This window comes from Nylanderia fulva, unplaced genomic scaffold (genome assembly GCF_048542155.1).
Source record: "Nylanderia fulva isolate GAGA-0341 unplaced genomic scaffold, ASM4854215v1 Scaffold93, whole genome shotgun sequence".
NCBI classification, from domain to species: domain Eukaryota; kingdom Metazoa; phylum Arthropoda; class Insecta; order Hymenoptera; family Formicidae; genus Nylanderia; species Nylanderia fulva.
In genome coordinates, this window is record NW_028191058.1 from 143,717 (window position 1) to 171,581 (window position 27,865).

Consider the following 27,865-nt stretch of genomic DNA (forward strand, 5'->3'; position numbering starts at 1 on the left):
AATATAAATATGTAATATAAATTAATATAATTCTGTAATAAATTAATATATATTTAAGATATGTCAAAGTCATTAAATTAATAATAGAAATTACAATAACATTATAGAGGACAGTGCCATTCCTCTTGTAATAATATGAAAAATATAATTTATTTTATTAAACTCATTACAGTTTATTAATTATATATCCCACATACATATACAATGTGTCTTACAAACATCCTATGTAAAATCATTTGTTATATATCCGTATAATAGTTTAGATTTTCATATAACATTTTAATTTATCAATTTTTGTACCAATAATTAATAATTTGCGAATTAATTGATTTTATCAAAAATAACAAAAAAAAAAATAATATTTATTATTAAAAGTGTATAACGATTTTTCTTCATCAGATCTTCATCGGAAGGTAAAATCATACAACAAAATCGTACTGATTTTCAAGTCGTAAGCAGACGAGCAATTTTTTATAACATTGTATCTCGTGTCAAAAATTACGCTAATGAAATGCACGTTTTCTTATTTTCTACTTCCTCGCTTTCTTATTTGTTGATGCATCCAACAAATATAGCAATGTCAGCATGCCATTGCGTGCATTCATATCGATTTCATTTCCGTCTTATTTTCGTTAATCTCTCCCCACTAGCACTAAATAAATCTAATCTATCTTAAAATTAGATGCTAATTTGTTGCTGAAGACTCGAATTAGGTTTTCAAACGCTTGGCCAGAAGATTAAATTTTAGGGAAAAAGGAGATTGAGAACATTATAATATCCCCCTCCATATAAAAAATATATGTATAAATATGTAATAACTATAATAAGAAAAGAAAAAAATAAAGATGTCATAAATTAGATAATTAGATGTTTCAATAAACAAAATTTATTTAAAATAGGTATACTATTTTTTCTAAATATCGCCATAAATGAAAAATTGATTTACTATGCCCCGTTAAATTAATTTTAAAAAGTTGGCTGCTTTAACAATATTGATTTTAAAATATTTCTGTTTTAATGTAATGTTCCATCTATTTTAATACTCGGGCATTTATAATAATTAATATTTTCTAAGAGAAGAAAATAATAATAATTGCTTCGATTAAATTTTTAATAGGTAGCTTAATCGATAGCTTGCTCTGTCTGGTTTACATAACAAAAAAGACTATTATTGCTCTATATATATTATAAAGACTCGTTACAAAGTCGCAATGTTTCTTTTTCATTTAAGAACCGCTGTAATTATTATTATCACCGTTATTGTTGCTTCTCTAGCAAATATATACTGGGTGTCTCAGTTTAAACAATTCAGTTAAATATCTCAAAAACCAAGTTTAGAAGACAAAAAATATTCAAATAAAATTTATATTTTTAAAGAGACAAAAATTGTTCAAGGTCTTAAAGCAACATTGTTTCTTTTAAATAGAAAGAAGTGTTTTTTATAGTAGATTCGAAAAAATCGTACAATTTTGTGTAAAATTCCTAAGACATGTATGATCTAAGTTCAATAGTTTAAGAATTTTAACAATTAAAAATGTCACTAAAATGTTAATCTTCATTATACATAAGATGTCATATTTTACATAATCTTGAAAGTTGAGAACTTATGTAGGTTTCAGATAAAATATATATAATTTGGGGGGGGAGGTTGGTGACCTTGAATTTGAATAATTGTTTTTCAAGATCATATAAAAGTCAATCTTCTGTTTTTGAATAATAAGTTTTTTATATAAGAATCCAAAAGATTGCACTATTTTGCATAGAAAAATCTTAAGACACACATAAATTCGTGTGCTTATTATTATTAAAATTACAAAAAATATTTTTTATTCAAAAACAGAAGGTTGACCTTCACGTGACCTTGAAAAATGATCGTAATTAATACACGTGGTTGAATTATTATAAACACCTCTTTTTAATATTTCTAAAAACATATATTTTGTTAGAATATTTTTTTCTCTAAAGTTAATACTGTATTAACTACAGTACAGTAATTTTTATTCAAAAACAGAAAGTTGACCTTGATGTGACCTTGAAAAATGATCGTAGTTAATACACGTGGTTAAATTATTATAAACACCTCTTAATATTTTTAAAAAATCACATATTTTGTTAAAATATTTTTTTCTCTAAAGTTAATACTGTATTTAACTACAGTACAGTAATTTTTATTCAAAAACAGAAAGTTGACCTTCACGTGACCTTGAAAAATGATCGTAGTTAATACACGTGATTAAATTATTATAAACACCTCTTTTAATATTTCTAAAAACACATATTTTGTTAGAATATTTTTTTTTTTCTCATAAAGTTAATACCGTATTAAATGCAATGCAGTAATTAAGACTGCGAAAGAAGTTAATGAGCATTTCTTTATACACTCCAGTATATCTCGTATATACACATATATTATATACTGTTTTGCTCATCGCGGAAAAAGATTAGACCATTATAATATGCGATCGTATAAATAACGAGACCGTATTATCTCTTCGCGTGTGTCATGCTATATGCATGTATGTGTTTTGTACGTGTATGTGCGTAAGAGAAATAGCGATGTATGTTCACGCGAGTACCGTTTTGTTACCACACTTTTGCCTTACCAGCTGGTAAGGCAAAAGTGTGGTAACAAAACGGTACTCGCGTGAACATACATCGCTATTTCTCTTACGCACATACACGTACAAAACACATACCAGCTGGTAAGGCAAAAGTGTGGTAACAAAACGGTACTCGCGTGAACATACATCGCTATTTCTCTTACGCACATACACGTACAAAACACATACATGCATATAGCATGACACACGCGAAGAGATAATACGGTCTCGTTATTTATACGATCGCATATAATGGTCTAATACATTATCTCTTCGCGTGTGTCATGCTATATGCATGTATGTGTTTTGTACGTGTATGTGCGTAAGAGAAATAGCGATGTATGTTCACGCGAGTACCGTTTTGTTACCACACTTTTGCTGGTAAGGTAGATGCGCGTATACGGGCATAACCACAGGAAGAAAATACTTTCACTGCCAAAGTGCGGTTGGGAGCCTCCGGGAAGAACAAGGAGACTAGGCTACAAGTGGGAATGTCGACGAGGAAGAAGAAGTGAGAGTGAAATGGATGGAGGTATATCGGTGCAGTACCGTAACGTTCTTCCGACTGTTATTACTGACTCTATCGCAGTCACTCGACTATCCGGCACGAGATATTTTGGAAGTATTTGGGTATTTAGCGGTCCTCTCGAGGCAACATTTTCACAGTACTGTGTGCGTCTCTCCCGCGCGACTGCAAATGTCATCGAACGATGAAATCAATCGGAATATCGTTGTTAATTCTGTTGAGTGAAAACATTCCTCGAGTGACCGTTCAATGACTGTTCATTCATCGGGCAGTAGTGATAAAGAGTGATTAGCACAATGTTGAAGAAACTGTAGAGGAGTATCATCAAGCTTGTTCGACGTCAGGTGAATGATAGGAGCATGAATTTTTCCGCTAAAGATGTGGTATTATGTGTAATAATTATATTACAATATTCCTCTTCTTCTCAATAATTAATAATATTAAAAAATAAAAGTACTTAAACTAAAAATATTAACGAAGAAGGAGAAGCTGACATTTATATATTTATATAATTATTATTTATAAAAATAATCGTATATAAAATATTGCAAGTACACATGTTACTTATTTTTGTCACACATAATATGTTCTCGATAAATTATTAGTAAATTATGATATCAATATCTAATATTAGCAAAATTCTACTGATTCTCCCTGATTGAAAAAAGTTTAAACTTTTATGCCAAAAGACAGTTTAAAATAAAACTTTTTTCGCGGCGTAAACAATATGAGAAAACCGATTCTAGTTCAATATATTTTTAATATGTTCTATTTTATTATATTTTATCTTCATTTTATTTGCACTGCACTTAAATTTGGTCTTTTAAAAATATTAATAATTATGATACGTTTTTAATAATTTTTGGTGATGATATCAATACAATTAAAAATATATGTATTAACATTTTTTGATACTAAAAATTCATAACGATTTATAATAATAATGTTTCGATTTTAGCTAATTGTTAAAAAAAATTGGCTCTTATTGTCAGTCAATATACAAGTTCAATATAATAATCAATAAACTTATATTGTCTTAATTTTTCAATTTATTTCTTTTAAATATGGTGCTAACACAATAAAAAAAAATTATTCTATTTTTTACTTTTTCTTCGAGAAATCACCTTCGCTTATATAAGTTTATTGAATATATTATTACTATAGTATGTTAATAATGCTTTTTGCTTGTTGCAACACTTGCATATTGCGTTGCATACAAACAAAAAAAAATAAATAATGTATTTGATAATCTTATGCATATTTCTTGATCTTTCAGCGTATTTTTTTACGACAAAAAAAATTTACATAACATTTACATGTGTAAACCAATTACATCGTAAACTTCGTATGAAATCATTAAATCTGCGTGATCTGCAATAAGATGAGCAAGGTTCTTTCTATCGTTACAGAGAAAGTATTTGGTTGCGAAATTATTCACCGAAAGCTATTGCGTAAATTATAAATTTTCACGTCTCCAATAGAATTTCGAAATTAACAAGTTAAACTTTCACCTTGACATTTTACAATTTTCGATCTTTTGAAACATTTTTAATTACTATGCGTCGTATTTTTATTGCAGAATTAATTATTCAAAATACAGCAAATCACATAATTTTGAATAAATTTGAAATTTATCAGAGGAAGTAAAAAACACATTAAATATACACATATATACATTTTCATATATACTATGTATATCTGCATTACTTTTTCAGGATATGTATAAAATTTATTGAATGTGTTTTTCCGCTTTGTCGTTTCTTTTTATTTACGCTTTTTGAAATTTTATCTTTTTAACATTATTTTTGTAATTTCAATAATATATATGATAAAAATATAAATACTATAATATATAGTATATTATAGTAAAATTTATATACTTATTATAGTAATATTTTTATAGTATATAATGTATACTGTAAAAAATAAATTACAAAAATATACTAATTTATTAAAAAACAATTTTTTGAATTTAAGAAATTACACAAGAAATATTCTAATTATTTTAATTGCTAAAGTGCCAAAAATAAATATTTTGAAAATATTAAAATATGATAGAGAAATTAAAAATTATAAGAGCTACAAAATTAGAATTAATTTATCATGCAAAATAGTTGTAATAAATATAATTTTTCTTCCTCTCTTTCTACATATTATAAATCAACAATTTCTTTAGCTTGTGTTTTTTCCAAATTTTTGGAATTGCTCGTCTTTTTAAATTTGGCCAATTATCACTAATTTTCGTCTTTCAGATGAACCCTCTTGCTATAAGAAATACGAGTCAATACACGTTTATCTCGAAATCTCGTCTAATTATTAAATGACAATATTGCACAATTCGAGAAATAGTACGCAATTTGTTTCAGACTAGCGATAAATAGAGGCAAATAATAAGGAAGATGTAAAAACGGAAGGAACTGAAAGAAGCAGCATATATATAATATAACTACTCCATAAGAGTCTCGTCTTGTGGAAGGAAACAAGTCAAACAAAAGTTTACGCCAGTGAAATACTTTCTCCTTTCCCCGTTATGAGATCACCATTTCGTTTCTCCGGATCCGGGTATAACGAGATATTTTATATGCTATTTACAAGTAGATTAAGAATCCGGTATCCACAAAAGTCGCATCTCTTTCTCCCTCTATCTCTCTTTCGTGTGATCCATATTAAATTAAATTAAATTAAATTCTATTCGGAGATGTGAGACCATCTTTAATTCTCTGAGCGATTCTGGCACTTCCTTGTTCCCCTTGTTGCGTGATATCCCAATCACTTTTCCTTCCGTGATCAGGAACATGTCGCTATTTCACGCCGTCATGAGTAAACTTTTCTCTATTTTTAATTACATTAGATTTTAACTTTTAGCTTTGTTTTTGTAGAAATAATAAAAGGCTGCGATGTTACGTACATACATTTTTTTTTTATAGAGAGAGCCTTCTTTAATATGAAAAAATAATAATGTGTTCAACAAGATCCGTCTACATTCCTTACATAACAGTTTAGTAATTATAAAAATAATATATTATAACAATATAGCGGTAATACAGATTTCATGAAGATGCTTAATATCAAATTTTATATGGAAATTATATAGTCTATATAATTCTAGTTTATGAGTGTATATTTATTACATTTTCTAATGGACTATAAATAAGCAGCGTTATTTGTGCATATTTATTTAACGTGGTTTTTTCAATAAGATTTAGAGTTATTTGATTCAAAGACTATTACTACTAATTTTTCACAACTAAAGACTTTATCGTTTGATTTTAAAAAATATGTAAACATTTGTTTGCGGATATGACTTATAAATTAAAAAAAAATTTTTTTTAAATTATTTATAAATTTTCTTAAATCTTCACTTTTAATTAATTTATAAATTATTAATTAATTTATAATATCTTTAAAAATATAAATTAAAGTCTCAAGATTTTTATCTAAGATAAATATTGACAAAGAAATTTAATTTTGATGATTAGCATGTTAAAATCATCGAGTAACCCATAAAAAATTTTGTAGCTGTTTCTTGTTGATTATGAAAAAGTTATCAATAAAAATATAAGAAAATTAAAGTTCAAACATAGATTAACAATGCAACATTTAATGTTAAACACAGTTTTTACAGATATTTCTATGTATACTACGTCTATGCATACACAAAAAAATATACATTTTTTTATAGACCTGTTAACAAATATCACATGTATAAAAGTTGTAAATGTAATAAACTGTAAGATCATAAATTCTACATTAGCTGCTATATTTAAACGAATGTAAATAGAAGAGGAACGTGTGCACACATCAAAATAAATTTTTCTAAATCACAAAATGTATTATATATTTTTTTAGTAACATTTTAATAGCCTTTAATATGAAATCTATTATCTATAAACACGTTTTATTATTCTTATTTAATTTGTTTGTTATTGTAGGACGGAGCGGTACAGAGAGAGAAATGATGCTTCACCGAAATCAATGGAAATATCATGAAGAATATAAACACTGACGCATCTTTGGACATTCGCTGGTTTGAAAAAATCGGCACGTGGTCACCTGACGTTCCATTATGACAGCCAATGAGAAGAGAAGAAAGAGAAAACGACAACAGCAAGGATAGAATATTCCAAAAAATTCGCGAAGTAGGGAGACCTTCATTGAAAAATGGTCTTCAGCACGATAGTAGTGACATCGGCTTTGAAAGGTGCTATCAGTTTAATGGGCACAGGTTTATGGCTCGTGCCACTGCTAATCGCGGGTCTTTCTTATTATCATTACGATCAATTGGACCCCGAAAGTCGACCTATCGACAGGTACCCTCTGTACTCTGATTACGACTTCGTCGTGATCGGTGGAGGATCAGCCGGGGCGGTAGTTGCCAGTCGACTCTCGGAGATACCCGAGTGGAACGTGTTGTTGCTGGAGGCTGGTCCGGACGAGAATGAAATCACAGACGTGCCATCTCTGGCCGCGTATCTGCAACTGACCAAACTGGACTGGAAGTACAAGACCGAACCGACTGGCAAGGCTTGTCTGGCTATGAAGGGTGGTCGTTGCAATTGGCCGCGCGGTAAGGTTTTGGGAGGCAGTAGCGTTCTCAACTATATGCTGTACGTGCGCGGTAACCGACACGATTACGATTACTGGGAGTCGCTGGGTAACCCCGGCTGGGGATACGACCAGGTCCTTTACTACTTCAAAAAGTCGGAAGATAATCGGAATCCCTATCTGCAGAAAAGCCCTTATCACGCGACCAACGGTTACCTAACGGTGCAGGAATCGCCGTGGAAGACACCTTTGGTGGTCGCTTTTGTTCAAGCCGGCGTTGAAATGGGATACGAGAATAGGGACATAAACGGTGAACGGCAGACTGGTTTTATGATATCTCAGGGAACTATTCGCAGAGGGAACAGATGCTCCACCGCGAAAGCCTTTCTACGACCCATTCGACTGCGTAGAAATATTCACACAGCTATAAACTGCCACGTGACGAAAATCGTGATCGATCCATTGACGATGAGAGCAATAGGCGTCGAATTCATCAGGGACGGTCGCAGACAGCTGGTGAGAGCGCGGAAGGAAGTGATATTATCAGCAGGTGCCATTAACAGTCCTCAGATACTGATGCTGTCGGGGATCGGGCCGAAGGAGCACTTACGGCACATCGGTATTCCCGTTATAAAGGATCTTCGGGTTGGCGACAACCTTCAGGATCACGTAGGCATGGGCGGTTTGACATTTCTCATCGATAAACCAGTTGCCATAGTTCAAGATCGCTTCCAGGCGGCTCCGATGACGATGCATTACGTGGTCAACGGCAGAGGTCCCATGACGACTTTGGGTGGCGTTGAGGGTTACGCCTTCCTCAACACGAAGTACGCCAATTACTCGATTGACTATCCGGACTTGCAGTTTCACATGGCGCCGGCGTCTATTAATTCCGATGCGGGAGTGCAGGTCCGGAAAATTTTGGGGTTTACAGACGAAGTCTACAATACTGTCTTTAAACCGATTACCAATCGAGACGCTTGGACCATTATACCCGTGCTGTTGAGGCCCAAGTCTCGCGGCACTATACGACTCAAAAGCTCCAATCCCTACCACAGTCCTGTCATAAACGCGAATTACTTTACCGACCCTATGGACATCGCCTATCTTAGTGGAGGGTGCAAAGATCGCGATTAAGATCAGCGAGGCGAAAGTATTCAAGCAATTTGGCTCGAGGCTTCATCGTATCAAATTGCCTGGGTGTAGACAATTCAAATTCGGCTCCGATGCCTACTGGGAGTGCCACATTCGACACATCTCCCAAACGATCTATCACCCGGTGGGCACCGCTAAAATGGGACCACCTAGTGATCCCACCGCTGTAGTGGATTCGAGATTGAAGGTTTACGGTATCGCGGGTCTTCGAGTCATCGACGCGTCTATCATGCCAACGATATGTAGCGGTAATACAAATGCTCCTGTCATCATGATCGGCGAGAAAGGTGCCGATCTCATCAAGCAAGATTGGTTACGACCATCGTCGATAATTAATCGCGAAAGTATGTACTAGCAAAAAATGAACTGACCAGAAGAAAGTTACTTGGATTTAACTATACAATAGTAATTTTTTTTTATAAAGGTGCTCTCTTTTTAAATAAGCATTGCTTTGATATTATATTAGTATAAATCGAGCTATCAAAAATTTTGTAATACGATACGCTGTGATTTTGATATATCTGATTGACTACATTGTAATATGGATTACAAAGTTATATAATTTTAAAAATAATAAATTAGTAAAAAATTATAACGCTCTTATATATTAAAATAAAATTGTAAAATTAATGTAAGAACAAGCCAACTCCAGAGCATAAATTATTAGGATGTTAGTGAATATTATAAATTTTTATTACTTCCCAATTATACTATATTAAAACAATTAAAACATATTAATACATATATATATTTTATAAATTAAACTTCGGCTCGTATACAATTAAAATATGTGATATAATAAAAGGCCAACTTAACGAGCTTATATGCTATTAATTGAAAAATTTATTTATTAATTTACGTCATACTATACAAAAGTTAAGATAAACGTTTCGACTGTACGACAGTCTTTTTCAATATCCTAATAATATGTTAAAAAATTAATTTAGTCATATCGACCTTATTATAAATACAACAATTATGAGATTATATGACGAACGCAGTACAAAATTCATGTTTGTTGGCATGAGTTAGAGCGTCAGATGCTGTTATATTATGTAACGACATTTTTTGTCACGAACATAACACTTTTTTTTTTTAAATTATTTCTTTTTACTTAACATAATCACAATGTGTACTTTTTTAAAAAACAAATCGATATCTGTAACACAGATCTGATCTGTGTTACAGATCTGTGTTACAGATATCGATTGTTTTTTAAAAAAGTACACATTGTGATTATGTTAAGTAAAAAGAAATAATTTTTTAACACAGATCTGTAACACAGATCAGATCTGTGTTACAGATATCGATTTGTTTTTTAAAAAAGTACACATTGTGATTATGTTAAGTAAAAAGAAATAATTTTTTAAAAAAAAGTGTTATGTTCGTGACAAAAAATGTCGTTACATAATATAACAGCATCTGACGCTCTAACTCATGCCAACAAACATGAATTTTGTACTGCGTTCGTCATATAATCTCATAATTGTTGTATTTATAATAAGGTCGATATGACTAAATTAATTTTTTAACATATTATTAGGATATTGAAAAAGACTGTCGTACAGTCGAAACGTTTATCTTAACTTTTGTATAGTATGACGTAAATTAATAAATAAATTTTTCAATTAATAGCATATAAGCTCGTTAAGTTGGCCTTTTATTATATCACACATATTAATACAATTAAATCAAACGTTTCGACTGTACGCAGTCTTCATCAGTGGTGTCATATAGTATTAGTCAATTATAAAATTTTAAAAAAACATTTCGACGATGCGAACGATTACAACTTTTGATGATGTGTAGCATGTATGATTTGATGACCAAAAAAGATTGATTTCTGAAATGCTACATATAATAGAACAAGAAAACGGTATAAATTTAAAAAAAAGACACAGAGTTACTCAGCGAGTCTTATTTGGATGTTCTTGAAAAATTAGCTAACATAGAAAAGAAATAAACAAAATGAGAATGTCATGTAGAAAATAATGTCTTGTAAACAACTTACGATATAAGTACCAAATGTATAACCGTTCTTCATGATAGCGTGTAAAGTGATATGTAACTGAGCAGTGACGTGAATATTTATAAAGTCATCGATTTAGCAGATTCAATAGTAAGCAATTTTCATTGTATTATTCAAAAAAATTTCCTAACATTAGTTATTAAAAAGTGTGTCATTTCATATAGAAACGTACAATAATTAAGGAAAACTAAGACAATTCCACGCTTTCAAACGATGGAATGCCAAGAGTTTTTCCACCTTTAAAATCATCATTGGAAATAATCTGCATTAACATCTTGAAATGATCCAAGAACAATATAGTGATGTATTCAGCCTCAAAATCATACATGCTACACATCATCAAAAGTTGTAATCGTTCGCATCGTCGAAATGTTTTTTTAAAATTTTATAATTGACTAATACTATATGACACCACTGATGAAGACTGCGTACAGTCGAAACGTTTGATTTAATTGTATTAATATGTTTTAATTGTTTTAATATGGTATATAATTGGGAAGTAATAAAAATTTATAATATTCACTAACATCCTAATAATTTATGCTCTTGAGTTAGCCTGTTCTTACATTAATTTTACAATTTTATTTTAATATAATTTTACAATTTTTCAAGCTTTTTTATATTCAGTTATAATAATTCAATCAAGCAATAAGGAATCAGATAATATATATAAATAATTTTGTTTAGTAATGTAGTAGAAGTTCTTTTTTCATATAATATGCAAATTAATAATAAAAAAAAACATTTCAGTAATAAGACTTTGCAAGTCAATTCAAGGTGCAGAATTACAAGATTATAAAATAAAAAGGAATTATAGAAACAATTAATTATAGTATATATCTCAGGTACAATCTTTTTTATAAAAATTTTTTAATTTACTCATGTGCTATATAATATTCTAGTGTATACCAAATAAGTTAACATATAAGTTTCATAATTTTTAAACCTAAATGATATTATTGAAAGATCATTATGTTTTTCCGAATCACACACATACATATAATCGCGTGCACATATATATACATACACATATGTAAAATTTATAAAATAATGTGCATAGAATAAATATACATATAATGAGTACAACTAATAAAATAACATTTTTATATTATTTTTATTTAAAAAAAAATTAATTTAACATATTTTTAGAATGACACTTTTCGTATAAAGCTTTTGTTTTTGGAAAAAAAATTTAAAATTTGGAAATGATATATTTAAACTTTTTTTTATAACGTCTCTAATTTTTTGTGATAACTAAACTTCAATAAAAAATTTCATTGAATAATCTTAGATGACGTCTCCTCTCTACGAGATGTTTTTGACACCATTAAAAGATACAAATATATCCTATTTACATCTTGTGTGTGTATACATATATGTGCATGTGTGTGTGTGTACAAGATATTCATAAAATAAGAGTCCAAAGCCCAACGAATAGTGATCTAGTAATAATTTTGTATGCATCATAGTGATGAAGAAAATTCGTATATAGATATAGAAAGCCACAAATCCTTTCTTTCTGAGTAATAATCTTAAAGTTTCTGCATACAGAAAATATTCAAAGAGAAAATGTCAAGGAAATGTTTTTAGAAGATCTTCAGAATCCGTATTGTTGTGTGTGGAGGATCCCTAATACAGAAAAATTTAAGGAATTTCCACAATTTATGAAGCGACACTTGTAAAGTTTGTATCTTCATTTAAGGGTCATCTCTGAGCAAGAACATTTTCTCTAAGTAAAAACTTTGAAAATTTTTAAGTTTTTACTCTTTTTTAAGTTTTTAATCTTTCTTGCGAAATTAAAAATATGTACATATCCAGGGTAAATCAGTTAAAGTGTTACAAACATATATCTCGAAAAAAGCATTTTCGAGAAAGATGTTTCAGACAAAAATTATGTTTAAATAGCTAAGGTTAAAGCAAGGTCATATTAATTTTTATAAATGGAACCACCATATTTTTTTATGTAACTAAAGTTCTAGCAATATTCTGCATAAAAAATTATAAAGATAGGATAGTCAAAAAGCAAATAATTTACGAAACATTTTACTTTAACTTCACATAATTTTTTATAAACTATTAAATATCTCGTAACATATAATTTACATACTAGTATCTACATTTTTTCTTGAAAAATAATTTTATACCAATCAATTCTTCTCATTAATTTATGCATAAAAGGAAAAACACTGGAAAATAAATATTTCATGAGATTTCTTATCCTTATAATTTTTTATGCAGAATATTGTAACAAATCAATATATGTATATATATAAAAAATATGAAAATACCATTTATAAAAAGTCAAGATATCTTTGCGTTGACTCTGGCAACGCCATTCATGGTAAACTGTCGTTAATACACCTATTTAAACATTATAACTTTTTTTTTAATCTGAATTTTTCCTCTAAAATATTTCCGAGATTAACAATAAGTTTGCAACACTTTGAGTGTGATCCTGTATTTTATGTATGCGCACATGCATGCATATCCTATAATGTCCTATATTATACATGGTATTTTATATACTTTATTATCGTTTTAAAATTAAAGAAATTAAGAAGCTAAAATGGTGAATTTTTAACATAAAAAAACGATAAAAAGATAATAAAAAAATTTAATACAAAAAAAGATAAAAATATATTTTCTAGATAAGTTTGGCCTATACTTATTTTTGATATGCTAATATTACAATCGTGCATTATACTTATTGCAATTACACAAATTTTTGCTTTTATCGATTCTTTCTATTATATATGTATATATGTATATAACATATATCTATAAACAAGTGTGATTATAATGCTAATGTGCTACTTCGTGACTTATTAGTATAAAATGTTAAGCCAATTTGCAAATTAACTGGGTAATCTTAAAATTGTTAAATGTGTTTTTGTTGTTATATTTGTGAAATAAACAATGTTATAAAAAAAATTTTTTATATTCTTTCCTATTCTATTAATATTTTATAGTATTTTTTTATAAATTATGAGTCATAAATGTGTAATAATTGTGACAAATTTATGATGTACAGAGTGTTTAAAAAAGGTTTGGTCAAACTTTAATAGCGTATTCTATTGACTATAGAAATAAAAAAAGTTTATATATGTAGACATGTATCCAGAAAAATTTCCAAATTATAGGTTGTTTAAAATATTAATTATGAATTTTGTTGATTTTGTTACTTTATTATCAATATTATTATTATTATAGTCAATTTAAACTGCAAACAAATTCATTAAAGTAAATTCTCAAAATACGCAATAATAATATGCCTCTTAGCATCTTATCATCGATTATACAAGAGGTTTCTATTAAATAAATGCGAAAAACTTTAGAAAATTATTCTTCATTGAAAATTAAGAAGTTTTTCAAATTAGGTTTTTAATTTTTTTTTTCAAATTTTGGACAAGTTAAAAAAATAAAATTTGGTGGACTAATAAAAAAAATATTTATTAATATTTTTTAAATCTTCTCATATTATTATAAGGATATGACACTAACAACTCCTATTCAATTTTTTATTAGAACTTTTTAATAGATCGGAATGTGATCCTCTAAAAATATGCATTAGAAAATTTGATTTTTTTATAAACTAGTTTAATTCTTTTATTTTTTTTTTTGTAAACTCAATAGTATTTGAAAAAAATAAAAATCTAGTTTTCAACTCTCTCTTTAAAGAAGTAAAATTTCTTAGAAAAGGATATAAAAGTATATGGTTAATTTTCGACAAAGAATCATTTCCTAAAACTTTTCTCACTTATTTAGAAACATCTGTATAATTATGTGTTGTATAATGTTATATTTACATAGTTCTATGAATAATACAATTGGGCATGTGAATATTACATTCAATTATAAATTCATATAATCATATATTTAATAATATAAGTATGCTGTCTTCTAAGCTGGGCAATAGAGCCAAGGAAACGAAACGAAAAATTAATTAATGTGGAACTTTGGGATCTCAAATTGAGATACAGTTCCGTTTAATTAATTTTTCGTTTCGTTTCCTTGGCTGTATTGCCCAGCTTAAAAGACAGCATACTTATATTATTTATATTGAGAGCCGATAAAAATATTTATTTCTGAGTTTATTCACGCCTTGGGCTAATCACGGCGGTATTTACTAACATCTACTAAAAAGGCAAATGAAAAATATAGGATCGAAAGGGTCTGAATAGCTTAGTTGGTAAGAGCAGTCGCCCGGAAAGTGAAAGACGCGGGTTCGATTCCCGCTTCAGCGACTTTTCGGACCTATATTTTTCTCGCTTATTTCTCCATATGTAAGTTTCGAAATTAATTTATATGTGGAACTTTGGGATCTCAAATTGAGATACAGTTCCGTTTAATTAATTTTTCGTTTCGTTTCCTTGGCTCTATTGCCCAGCTTAGAAGACAGCATACTTATATTATTTATATTGAGAGCCGATAAAAATATTTATTTCTGAGCATATATTTAATATTGTATTTTTCAGAACTGTGTAAGCATAACATTATGCAACACACAATTATACAATAATAGTAAATTTATATTTATATAATAATAAAATAAAAGAGAAAAAAAAATACACGAAATTTATATTGTGTAATATATTGAGGTAAATATATCATTCTCTAATATTCAATATTTGTTTTTATAAATTGCGTGCAAGTTATTTTTATCGATCCAGTGTAATGTTTCGATAATCGAAAATTAATAGGCATGTAATTTGTGATTATTGATTACTGTCGAGTGGAAGAGAATGGTCGTGACTATATATACCTATATATTTCCACGTTCACTTTGGTAAAGGAATGGAACGAAATTCCATGTCCGGCAGTGCATTACACGTGTAATTGAGGTGGCCTTGTAAACTTGGAAAAAACAGATACAATCTTAACAAAAAAAAAGAAAATTGCATCGTTACTTATAATTTGTCTTTTAAATCGAAATTACGGAAAAAATCACGCAAAACATTCATTAATTGCGGATATTATATGTATATTATACATTATGTATAGTTTTTTATCCACCAGAAAAAAAAATCGATAAGATAATGTGTTGTGTACAAATCAATAAATAATTTTCATCGCGCGCGATAATACAAAACTTCATGAATTATTTTGTGTTTAAATATTTCATGAATTATTTATTTTTCCTTTTTGTAATGACTGGAAATTGGCAAGAAACTTCACGGATATGATTCTGGATGAACTCCATGAATTTCAAGGATAATTGCAATATTTCATTATCACGGAAGTAAGAGAAGAAAACATTCAAACATTTCAATTTAGGAAAAATGGAACGAAACAGACGACATTGAACAATCTGTCTTAAAAAAATAGATTAATCGTCAAAAAAAACTTAAGAATCTCATGTCTTTTATTGAAGTCAATTAATAAAGTAAATAATCGTGGAAATTTTATTCTTGCAAATATATCAAACAATAAGTTTTTTAATAATGCGATTGGATAGTATGGATAAAGTAGTTAATAGCTCTTTTTTTCGTTATCTTGCAATAAATGTATGCAATAATAAATGTAGCTTACATTTCCATGCAAAAAGAGACTTTAAAGTAGACGATTGATAAAATAGTTATTTATTAATTCATGAATCAAAACGAGATTTTTTTATGTATTTTATTAATTTACAAATATGAATAATTGCATTTAAATAAATTTATTTTTTTATAAAAAACCACTCCTCAATGTTTAAAGTCGACCAGACTGGCAATAATTTATTATAAATAATTATTTGAAATACAACAACGTTTCGGCTGTCATTGCAGCCCTTTTCAAGTACATCAAATTTAAAACAGTAAATCAACTTCTATGCAAACTACCGACAATGTTAACGCTTGTTTTGATGAACAATGCAAGACTGACAGAAGTAAGCACATATTAAATAGATGTTAACTGTTCGCAAGAATCTTAGTCACTGCGTTAAGGATTATTATTTATTTTTTTATGTTTCATAAGAATACAATTCCTATTAATTTATAGCTTCAGATGTTATTATTCAGTGCAATGCAATAAAGTCTTAGCATTTAAATAAAATTTCTTTTGATGTTTCATAAGAATAAAATTCCTATTAATTTATAACTTCAGACGTCATGATTCAGTGCAATATCAAAGATCGTAAATTTAGCTACTTAATAAGTCACCAGATTTTACATTTTCTAGATTTTTTTACGTACAGTAACGTAATAATAAATATTGTGATAAACTAACAGTCTAAATCCCATTTATTATATCGTATATATCCTAAATTTTGTATAAATAATATTACGCGATATATAATAAATAATTATATACTAATTATATATCTGATATATATATAGTATATATACTAATTATACACGCATTTTTAATAATTTTGATATTTTAAAATAATTTTTAGTTTACTTTGTAAAATATATTTCAAAGTATTATTACTTTAAATAAAAACATACAATTTTCTAGCATTATCCTACACATAGAAGAAAAAGTTGGCAAAAAATAAATATTTTATATATATATATATATATATATATATTTCATATGTCAAGTACAAATATACGTATATATAAGTGTAAAACATGGTGTGAAAAATCTCGAGATATTTTGCGACGATTTTAACTCAACTAATAATCATAAAAAAGAACAGCGAGATGAATTGAATCATATGAAAAAAATGGCATGGTTGTATTTAAAAAAGTAAATAAAAAAAATTAGAAGAGACTAAAGAATAAATTTTGTAAGAACGAACCTGGAAATAGTATGCATAATTAAATTGTATATGGTTTTATTCAAAGAAGACTAGCAGAGACTAAAGAATAAAATTAATATTTTAAGAGTGGATTTTTACAGTGAATACTAACGCAAAAACAAATTTGAAAATAGTGTGCACAATTAAATTGTAATGTACTTTTATTTAAAAAAAGTAAAAATTAGAAGAGACTAAAGATTAAATTTAATTTAAAATACAGATGGATACTTCGTAAGAATGAAATAGTGTGCATAATTAAATTGTATATGGTTTTATTCAAAGAAGATTAGCAGAGACTAAAGAATAAAATTAATATTTTAAGAGTGAAATGAACCTGGAAATAGTGTGCATAATCGAATTATATGGTTTTATCTAAAAAAAAAAGTAAAAACCAGAAGAGACTAAAGAATACATTTAATATTTTAAAATACAGCAGACACTAACGTAAAGAATGAACCTAGAAATAGTGTGCACATTCAAATTGTATGGTTTTATTTAAAAATGTAAAGATTAGAAGAGATTAAAGAATAAATTTAATATTTTAAAATACAAAAAACACTAATAGTGAACATGAAAATAGCATGCACAATCTCTTTTATATGCTCTAGATACGCATGAGAACCGCGCAATCATGCACATTTTTATCTCTTACAATTAGACGTATTGAAAAATAAAAAACGTATGGATTAAAAAAGTGGAATTACCTTGAGTTTCATGGTTTGGGAGAGAGAGAGTGTGAGAGAAAGAGAGAGAGAGAGAGAGAAAGAGAGAGGGAGAGAGAGAGAGAGAGAGAAAAGAATCGTATGTACAATCTTGTTATTACGTTCAGAATTTTAAACAGCGCGCTATTAAGGCTTCTAGCTCCTCGCCGACCATATTGGAATTGTGACGTCAGAGGCGAAAAAACACATGCTAAAACTTCTTGCGTGTAATTTTTAAATAAAAAGATATTTTGATGAAATATTACTTTAGATGGCTTTAGCACATTTTTAAAAATATTTCGAAAACTATCTTTTCCTTTTATAATCAATCAACAGCTGTAAAATGACTGTAATATGAAGGTGCAGTCACTTCGTATGATAAAATCTAATATGATCATTTTACGGTTGTTAATTTATTGTCAAGAAGGAAAAATAGTTCTCTATTTACAAGTGTGCCAAAGAGATGTGTAGTTTCATCAAAATATCTTTTTATCTAAAAATGACGCGCAAGAATTTTTAATGTGTATTTTTTCGCCTGTGACGTCACAATTCAACATGTCCGTGACGAGGAACCAGAAGTCTTAAAAGATTCCAATGTAAAACAAAAAACTATTTTTAAATTTAAAAAAACTATTTTTAAATTTAAAAAATTTTATTTTTTAATCATTTTTTGTATAATCTTAAAAATAGAAGTTACTGAAAATACCTAGTTTTATCTCCTTATCTTATATACAGATTGTTTTGTGTTGTTTTTTTTTCATTACATTATTAATTACAAGATATATATGTAAATATTGTAATTATATACTGTTAATGATCATGAAATTGTAAATACACCTGTTGTAAATATATCTGTTGTATCATTATGACTGTAAAAATAGCTAGCGTATGTTTATATGTTGCATATTTCTTTGTACAAAAACAGATACAAATAAACATTTTTATGCTAATTTTTTTTAGACTGTAAATTATTTTTACCAAATAGTGCACTCATTATTATAACATAAAATGCTTTTATTATAACATAATTTGCTTATATCATGTAAAATTATACTACACACACACACACACACACATATATATATAAGACTAAAGTAGAGTACAATTATATATATGTATGTATATATATATATATATATATATATATATATATATATATATTAAATATTATCTGTCACATAATTATACATATATGTATAATGTAATATATTATTTTATATAATGTATTACATGATTACTTATTAATATAAAATAACAAAATTTTACATTACATTAGACTAAAGTAGAGTACAATTTGAAGCATTGATTGTTATTTGGAATATACATTACAATTAAATTTATCTATAAAAAATATATCTTTAATACTGTATAGTATTTAAATATAAATCAACTAAATATCAACTGTAAATATAAATCAAATAAATATCAACTGTAATATTTAAATATATTTATTTCTTATAGAGTTAATAATTTTCGTGTTGAATTACATTATTTTGTATAAAGTAAAGAAAATTATCTAATCGCATATGATCATGAGGTTGATTTGTGTCTATAATAATGCTTCTGACTGTACTTGCCTGAAAAGTCCCGCAATTATAATTTATTACTTTTGTATATATGCATATAATAAAACCAGTTTTGTAAAACCAGTTTTGCAAAACAATTCTAAGAATTCTAAAAATTTCAATTAGGAAAAAATTGTTGTTCTTACTCTTTTTTTATCAAAATAAAAATTGCAACTAAATATTTTTATCTTATTACTCTTTTTATATGTAATCTACTATTTAAAAAATGACAAAATTTAAAGAGAAAATAAAAAGTAAAAAATTAGATTTGTAAAATTCAGATATTTGTTTGAGCTTTGTTATAACAATTTAATATTATATCTTTTTTTCGTGTTTCTGATTTTTCTCAATGAAGTGCACGCATATACTTTACTGTATCATTTAAATTGCTAAACTTAATTCTATCTTGATTGTGAGATAAGAATGTTTCCCAGATACACTTGAGTTTAGCAATGTAAATGATACAGTGAGAATAGTTGCATATATTTGTTATTGAGAAAAATCAGATACACGAAAAAAGTCAGGTATGATATTAAATTCTTGTAATAAAAAAACGCTCAAACGAAAATCAGAGTTTTGAAAATCAAATTTCTTAGTTTTTTAATTTTACCATTAAATTTGTGTTATAAGTTTTTTAAATAAATTATACAATTTGTTTAAATAAAAAAAGTAACAAGGCAAAAATATTTAGTTGCTATTTATGTTTTGACAAAAAGGAGAGCAAGAATAACTTTTTTCTTTATATAAAATTATTCTAAAAAATATATATCAATATATTAGAATAATCTTTAATAGAGAAACCTTTCAATATTAAAGTATAATTGTGATTGATTTATTTTATGATATATCCAATACCTGTTTTTACATATCTTTCACTTTTATACAAATTTTTAGCATCAATCAAGCGTTAACTTAAGATTTATGAGACATTGAATTATAAGAAAACATATAGTTATTTATAAATAAAAAAACGCAATTGCAGATGCACATTATTTTAGCAATAAAAAAAGTAATATCATACAGGAAATTAAGATATTAAGTTTTTCTATATTTAGCATTTCTTTACTATCTTTGCCTTAAAAATGACCTTAGAATCTTCAGCTAATTCTCGAATAACTCTGCATATGTAGATATAGGCATAGTGCTTGGACCTTGACAAATACATGTACATATTTAAATGTGAAATGTCAAATGCTGTAATAAACATTATATTTATAAAAGAAGTATATAAAATAATAATAATATCAGTAAATCAATTAGTGATGAAAGAGTAATAACAAAAACAAATAGTGAAGAGAAAAAAGTTGGTTTCAAGATATTTATATTTTTTTCTGTTAATATTTAGAAATTTATGGATATAAAGCAAATGTAAAGAATGTTTGAAATTTTAATGTTATTAAGTTCATATTTCAAACTTAAAAATTAAAAAAATATATTATTTATAATATATATATATCTTTTTTATTTATCATTTTTAATATATTCTAATACTAGTGTTAGTATTTTTTATTACTATTTACAACAAATAAAACATCTTTAATATTTCTAATATGTTTAGTGTTGCCTTATAAAATATTGTAGCGATTATGATATTAATTAAGGCAATTTTGGATAAGTGCAATCATTTAGATCGAAATTCGATTATAATTTATACAAATTATATTGATTATAGTTATGCTCCATTTGCACCTTATTTATTCATTTTGCAAAAGTCTTTGAAATTAATTTCTTTCTGTACTGTACTAAACACTGTATTAAGCAATGTAACCAAACGGTCCTTCGCGGTGACTACCGGAATTAGGCCAATACATTGTCATGAGTTTCTGTGTCAACGACTAGTACTCTATTACATGCTGAAGATAATCGAAAAACCAAAACGTACAATATGTAAATAAAAAAATTTTGAAATATTAAGTTTCTATATTTTCGCGTATTAATAATCACGCCTGGCTCTTAATTAGCCTGTTTTCTTCAAATTATAATTTTATTAAGGGAGCCTTATATCAATTAATATTAATTTCTTTCTATGTAGTGTTTTAAAAACTTAATTATGTTTAAAGATGTATAAAAAATGATAATGTTCTACTTAAGAGAAACACTATACAAAAATGTGCAATATTTGCAGAATCTGTAAAATTTTTCTATTTTTTAAATTTTAGTAAATCAATTTTTAGCTCTTTGTATAAAATTGTAATTTTTATGTTTAAAAAAGTATTGTGATAATTATATAAATATGCAAAAATGTCAGAAGTATGAACTTGCTAACTTTTATACTTTTGTTAAATAAATCTTTTTATATTTTTGTTAAATTCTGCCTTAACATTTTCGCTCAGAAAAAAATTGATTTTTGCTAGTTTGGTCGATTATTTAATTTTCCTATAAACTATATAATAATTACATACAAATTATATATAATTCACGGAAAAAAAATTTTGCTGTTGTAATTATTTTTTAAATTTATTTAATGTTACAGCAAAATCTATTTAATTGATAGAATAAAAAAATTTGCTGAGTTAATTTGTTCATATAAACATATTAATTTGCTATTAAAGCAAAATAGTTTATTTTTAGCAAATATATTTCGTTACTACAGTAAAATCATCATTGCTGATATATAAGTTCATGGTAACAACAACAAAAATTTGCTATTATAATCGATTTTGCTTGTTAGCAGAATAATTTGTTCATATAACCAAACTGCGTTGTTAATGCAACAAAAATGGCAGAGTAAAGATAGTTTTGGTTATTATAACAATATAATTTGTAGGATTAGCAAATTATATCATTACAAATATGCAAATATTTCAGCAGATAAAATTAGTATTCTTAACGAATCCTTTTGCTGTTCATATAATAATTAACGAAATTTGCTACAGTAGCATAAAATATGCTGTGACAGCAATTTTTTTTTTCGTGATTATGTGCAGTTATAAAGTATATTTCATATTATATTTGTTTGTTTCAATTTCTCTCTTTCTCTCTGTTTTCTTTCTGTAAAATTATACATCATTTTCTTTTATAATATCGTAATTAAAGATTTCCACTAATTAAATAATTCAGATAGTGCCTCTTGTAAATATAATAAAAAAATAATAATAAAAAGGTTAGCAGTTGATAATTAATTATCAATAAATATCAAAAGAGTGACCAAAGAAAAAAAACTTGTATAAACTCGAAATTTAAATAATACTGATACATCACATCTCTCACGATTACAGTTTTATATAAAATTAATGTCCATAATTATATTTGTCAAAATTGATTAAAAAATTGGTGTAAAAAGAGATTAGGAACATTAAATAATTAGAAAATTGTCTTTTACTATCGTAATACACTTCAATATTACACAATTAAATGTGTTTTATTCTTCTATTAAATTTTTACGTTGTCGATTGACTATCTAATAATATTTTTCTGTGTAACATAGGTTTTGTGCTATATATGTTCCACAATAAATTATTGTTATTTCCATATATGTATATATGTTTTTTTGTTCAATAAATCTGTTACACTTATTACATTCTCGTGTTCTTAGTTTCTAGAAAATGTTATATTATAAACTTGTAAAACTGTGCTTCTTTTTCCTTGAAGTATGGAATGTATAACAATACAATGTTTAATATCGTAAAAAAATATTTTACCAACATAAATTAAACAAAAAGATAAGGAAATGTTATTTATAAAAAGACAAGCTAATGGATTGAATCTACAAACTGATACGGAATTTTTGCCTGACATATATAACAACATTATAGAGTCTTTGCCAAAATTATCAGGGTTTATAAACAAACCTTGATATAAGAAGGTAAAACATTGAGGTATTTCCGCATTTGCGATCTGAGAGTTGTGAAGGTTTAACGTTCTGTTTTGTTCTCTGCAAAAAACCTTGTTTAAAGGGATGTCGGATCTGATACGTGGAACTTTTGTAAAATTATCACCGATTTGTTTGAGTGCGTGTACAGTGCATATTACTTATCAGAATATAATGAATAATCGGATCTTGTTTATTTAGATCTTGATTTAATGTTTAACAACATTTCATCGGGAGGATTCAATCAAGATATCTCCCTTGACTAATTAATCAGGAAGTCTATTCTCATGGGTGATTGCATGGTGTGTTTTCTCGAAGTATGTATCGGAAACAATGTTTGTCATACACGAGGACTTGTTCAACAACATATGTATTGAGACAATAACTGACTTCATATATTTATTATCTTGACTATGTTAACTACCGTCTTTAATGTTTAATATCACGTTCTAATTTATAATTAAAATATTTGTATTGCGCTGAAGAAGGCTTGAAACGTTCGCATAATTGTTTTATTTCTTATATATTTATTTTCTCTTTTTAAAATACATTTTATTAATATCATCTACACATAAATGTTTATTGCTTATGTATTTATTTTCTTGTTTTAAATGAATTTTATTAAGATTAACTGACAATTGCAATTTGTTTAATATAGCTCTTATAGCCCTTCTTTGTTCACAAACATTAAGTTTAATAGAGCTTATTACTATTTTTATTTAAAAAGATAAACATTAAGATCTAGAGAGTAAGTCGATGCTATTTTATTTACTTTTTGCGATCATTCTTAGAATTAATTGACTCGTAGTGACCTCCTTTTTTCCTTGTCACACTACATACTTGTACCGCTGCATCACATTAAAGATATATTATCATATACAGGGTGTCCGGTAACTAACGGACCAATAATTAAGGGCGGATTCTCTGGCCAATTTGGAGACGATTTTTCCTTAGCAAAAATGTTGAGAAGTCAATAATTTTCGAGTTATAAGCGATTGAAAAAAATGGGTTTTTTGAAAACTAAACGTTTTAGAGTTAAAAGTCTAACATAATTACATTCTTCAGTTAATTTCAGGTAGAGTTTACTATAATAAAATTTTAATTTGAGGCTTAGTTATAAAGATATATAATGACAAATATTGGAAAGTTGTAACAAAATGATGACCTTTTTCGACATTTTCGCTGAGGAAAAATCGTTCTCAAATTGACCAAAGAATCCATTTGTAATCGTTGGTCCGTTAGTTACCGGACACCCTGTATATGTGTTGTACATTTGCGTATAGTGACACCTATACAAAGCATATGGATTTCAATGGAAGTATATATATCCGAACATCCAGGATACAAGCCTGCATTACTGTGCCCCACTCAAGCCAATTGCTCAGATACATGATGAACAAGATGCGGAGAGTCTTTCGCCTCTTTAGTATCGTTGCCTTGATCGTTCCAACACAGTCGATCAGAACGGCCAGACAAATTTTTCCGAGACAGTATAACAATTTGTATGGCGAGAACGCGAATAATGTACCGAATTTGCAGAATGTGCTCAGGACGGGTGTCGGAGTCCTGAACTTTTTGGCGCAGGGCCAATTCAACCTGAATCAAGAGATCCCGGACAGGACCCCAAAATTCGGGGATGTTTACGATTTCGTGGTGATCGGTGCTGGCACAGCCGGTGCCACGATAGCCGCGAGATTAAGTGAAATTCGTCAGGCAAAGGTGTTGCTAATCGAAGCCGGACCCAACGAGAACCTTATTATGGACATCCCGCTGGCTGTTCACTTCCTACAGCTGAGCAACGACATCAATTGGAAGTATCAGACCAAGCCGTCCGATAAGTATTGCCTCGGGATGAACAACAATAAGTGCAACTGGCCCAGGGGAAAAGTGATGGGTGGCAGTAGTGTGCTGAATTACATGATCGCAACCCGAGGTGGAGCCGAGGATTACGATCGCTGGGCCAAGATGGGGAACAAAGGTTGGGCCTACAAAGACGTCCTGAAGTACTTCAAGAAACTGGAGACGATCGATATCCCAGAACTGCAGTCGGATACCACTTATCATGGAACTAAAGGACCCTTGCACATCTCCTACCCATTATTTCATACCCCATTAGCGGACGCGTTCCTGAAAGCCGGCCAAGAGCTGAGGTACCCAATAATAGACTACAACGCCGGAAGGGACATGATAGGATTCTCGTATTTACAAAGCACGATTAAAAACGGCACTCGCATGAGCAGCAATAGAGCCTACCTGTATCCCATAAACACTCGTAACAATATTCACGTGACGCGCGAAAGCATGGTGAGAAAATTGTTGATCGATCGTCGCACGAATCGAGTGATCGGGGTGGATTTTACAAAATTCGGCCGGCTCATCTCCGTGTTCGCGAGCAAAGAGGTGATACTGTGCGCGGGCGCGATTGGGTCGCCCCAATTGCTGATGCTGTCCTGGCATTGGGCCGGCCAAGCACCTTGCCGAACTCGGTATAGACGTTGTTCGAGATGTCCCGGGGGTCGGAGAGAATCTGATGGATCACGTCGCCTTCGGCGGACTAACGTGGATGGTGGACGAGCCAGTTGGTATAAAACTGCAAGAGATGATCAATCCTGCCAATCCGTTTGTGGCGGATTTCCTAACCAGGCAATCGGGTCCGCTTACGATTCCAGGCGCGTGCGAGGCTCTGGGCTTCATAAATACTAAGAGTCCAGAAAAACTCAGCGGTTTGCCGGATATAGAGCTTCTGTTCACCGGTGGTGGCTTCAAGGGGGATCTTCTTCTTCCGATTGTGATGGGTTTGAACGAAGAAATGCGTCAGATATGGAATAAGTATACCAATTATTACGGCTGGAGCATCCTGCCGATGCTGTTGAAACCCTAAGAGTCGTGGGCGGATAAGATTGCTGCGTAACAATGTCAACGTTAAGCCTGAGATCGAGGCAAATTATTTTGACGATCCGGAAGACGTTAAGACGATGATCGCTGGCATCAGAGTCGCGATCAAGGTTGGTCAAACAAGGGCAATGCAGGCATTCGGTTCGCAGTTGTGCAATGACACTTTGCCCGGATGCGAAAACTACATCTATGACAGTGATGCTTATTGGGAATGTGCGATCAGAATGGTCCCTTGTACCATCTATCATTACTCTGGTACTTGCAAGATGGGCCCGAAGGAGGATCCGACCGCCGTTGTTGATCCCAGATTAAAGGTATGTGGAAGGATATGGGGTAGCATTTATAAAAGATACGATAAATATTGTAATCTACAAATTATATGCTAATTTATGGGTATTTATATATTTATGTAACAACGTTCTATACAGGTGATCGGTATTCAAGGACTGAGAATAGCAGACGCATCTATTATGCCTGAGATTATAGCGGCGCATACAAACATACCTGTCTATATGATTGCCGAGAAACTAGCAGATATGGTCAAGGAAGACTGGGGTTACTTAGAGAAGTCATTATCGTGATGTTATAGTGATTATACCAGTTGTCACGCAAATTATTTTATATTGACGATTAAAATTATAAATAAAATAATAATATACTCAATCGTTAGCGTGACAAATATAAAAGTATGAAAAAAAAGTTTTTATTTAAATTTTTTTAAATTATTTTTATTTATTTTCTTCACACATTGCATTTAAATTACATTAAAACTATTACTTGTAATAACTTCAAAATATGTTACCAAAAAATAGAGATTAGTTACAAAAAAATTGTTAAAAAAAATATAATTTAAAATATCTTGGCGTACCATAAAATATTCATGTCAAATTATTGTTGTTTTTCATTATTTACGGCATTATTGTTATTATTAATGTAATTATTAATATTATTAGAATCAAGAAAAAAAGGAAAATGAAGAAACACAAACATAAATATTTATGTGTGAGAATAATATTTCAACTTTTTGACTGTGATCATATTTACTGTATTGTTTTTCGTTATTTATTTCATTGTTTGCATGTAATAAGTTTAATCACATTAACTTTAAACAATTATTAATACTTCTTAGAATTTAGAAAAAAAATGTTTACACAATTTGTATTAATAAAACTCTTGCTAATATAAACTTACACAAAAATGACAATTTGATGTAAAAATTATAAATAAGCAATAAAAAACTTAATATTACGAAAATGAACATTTTAATCGATATCAAACAATCATCCTTTTTAATGTTAAGATTTTGTTGAA

At 28.7% G+C, this 27,865-nt stretch overlaps 3 protein-coding genes and 1 pseudogene across 5 annotated transcripts in view; 3 read left to right on the forward strand and 1 right to left on the reverse strand.

Moving 5' to 3' along the window:
* Nucleotides 1-27,865, reverse strand: part of Flo2 (flotillin-2) — a 77,290-nt gene that overhangs the window by 28,850 nt on the left and 20,575 nt on the right. The window lies entirely within an intron of this gene.
* Nucleotides 2,965-9,649, forward strand: LOC114943105 (glucose dehydrogenase [FAD, quinone] pseudogene; annotated as a pseudogene). The gene is made up of 3 exons (XR_014926468.1): nt 2,965-3,509; nt 5,493-5,688; nt 7,059-9,649. The product of XR_014926468.1 is annotated as a glucose dehydrogenase [FAD, quinone] pseudogene (transcript).
* On the forward strand, nt 24,920-26,605 carry LOC146719582 (glucose dehydrogenase [FAD, quinone]-like). Its single transcript, XM_085489973.1, is given in 2 exon segments — nt 24,920-26,110; nt 26,112-26,605. Coding segments are annotated over 2 exon segments (1,620 nt in total). The 3' UTR covers nt 26,541-26,605.
* Nucleotides 25,011-27,590, forward strand: LOC114943082 (glucose dehydrogenase [FAD, quinone]-like). Its single transcript, XM_029318670.2, has 2 exons — nt 25,011-26,868; nt 26,983-27,590. The coding sequence occupies exons 1-2, from the start codon at nt 26,635-26,637 to the stop codon at nt 27,133-27,135; spliced, it is 387 nt and encodes a 128-aa protein (XP_029174503.2). The 5' UTR covers nt 25,011-26,634; the 3' UTR covers nt 27,136-27,590.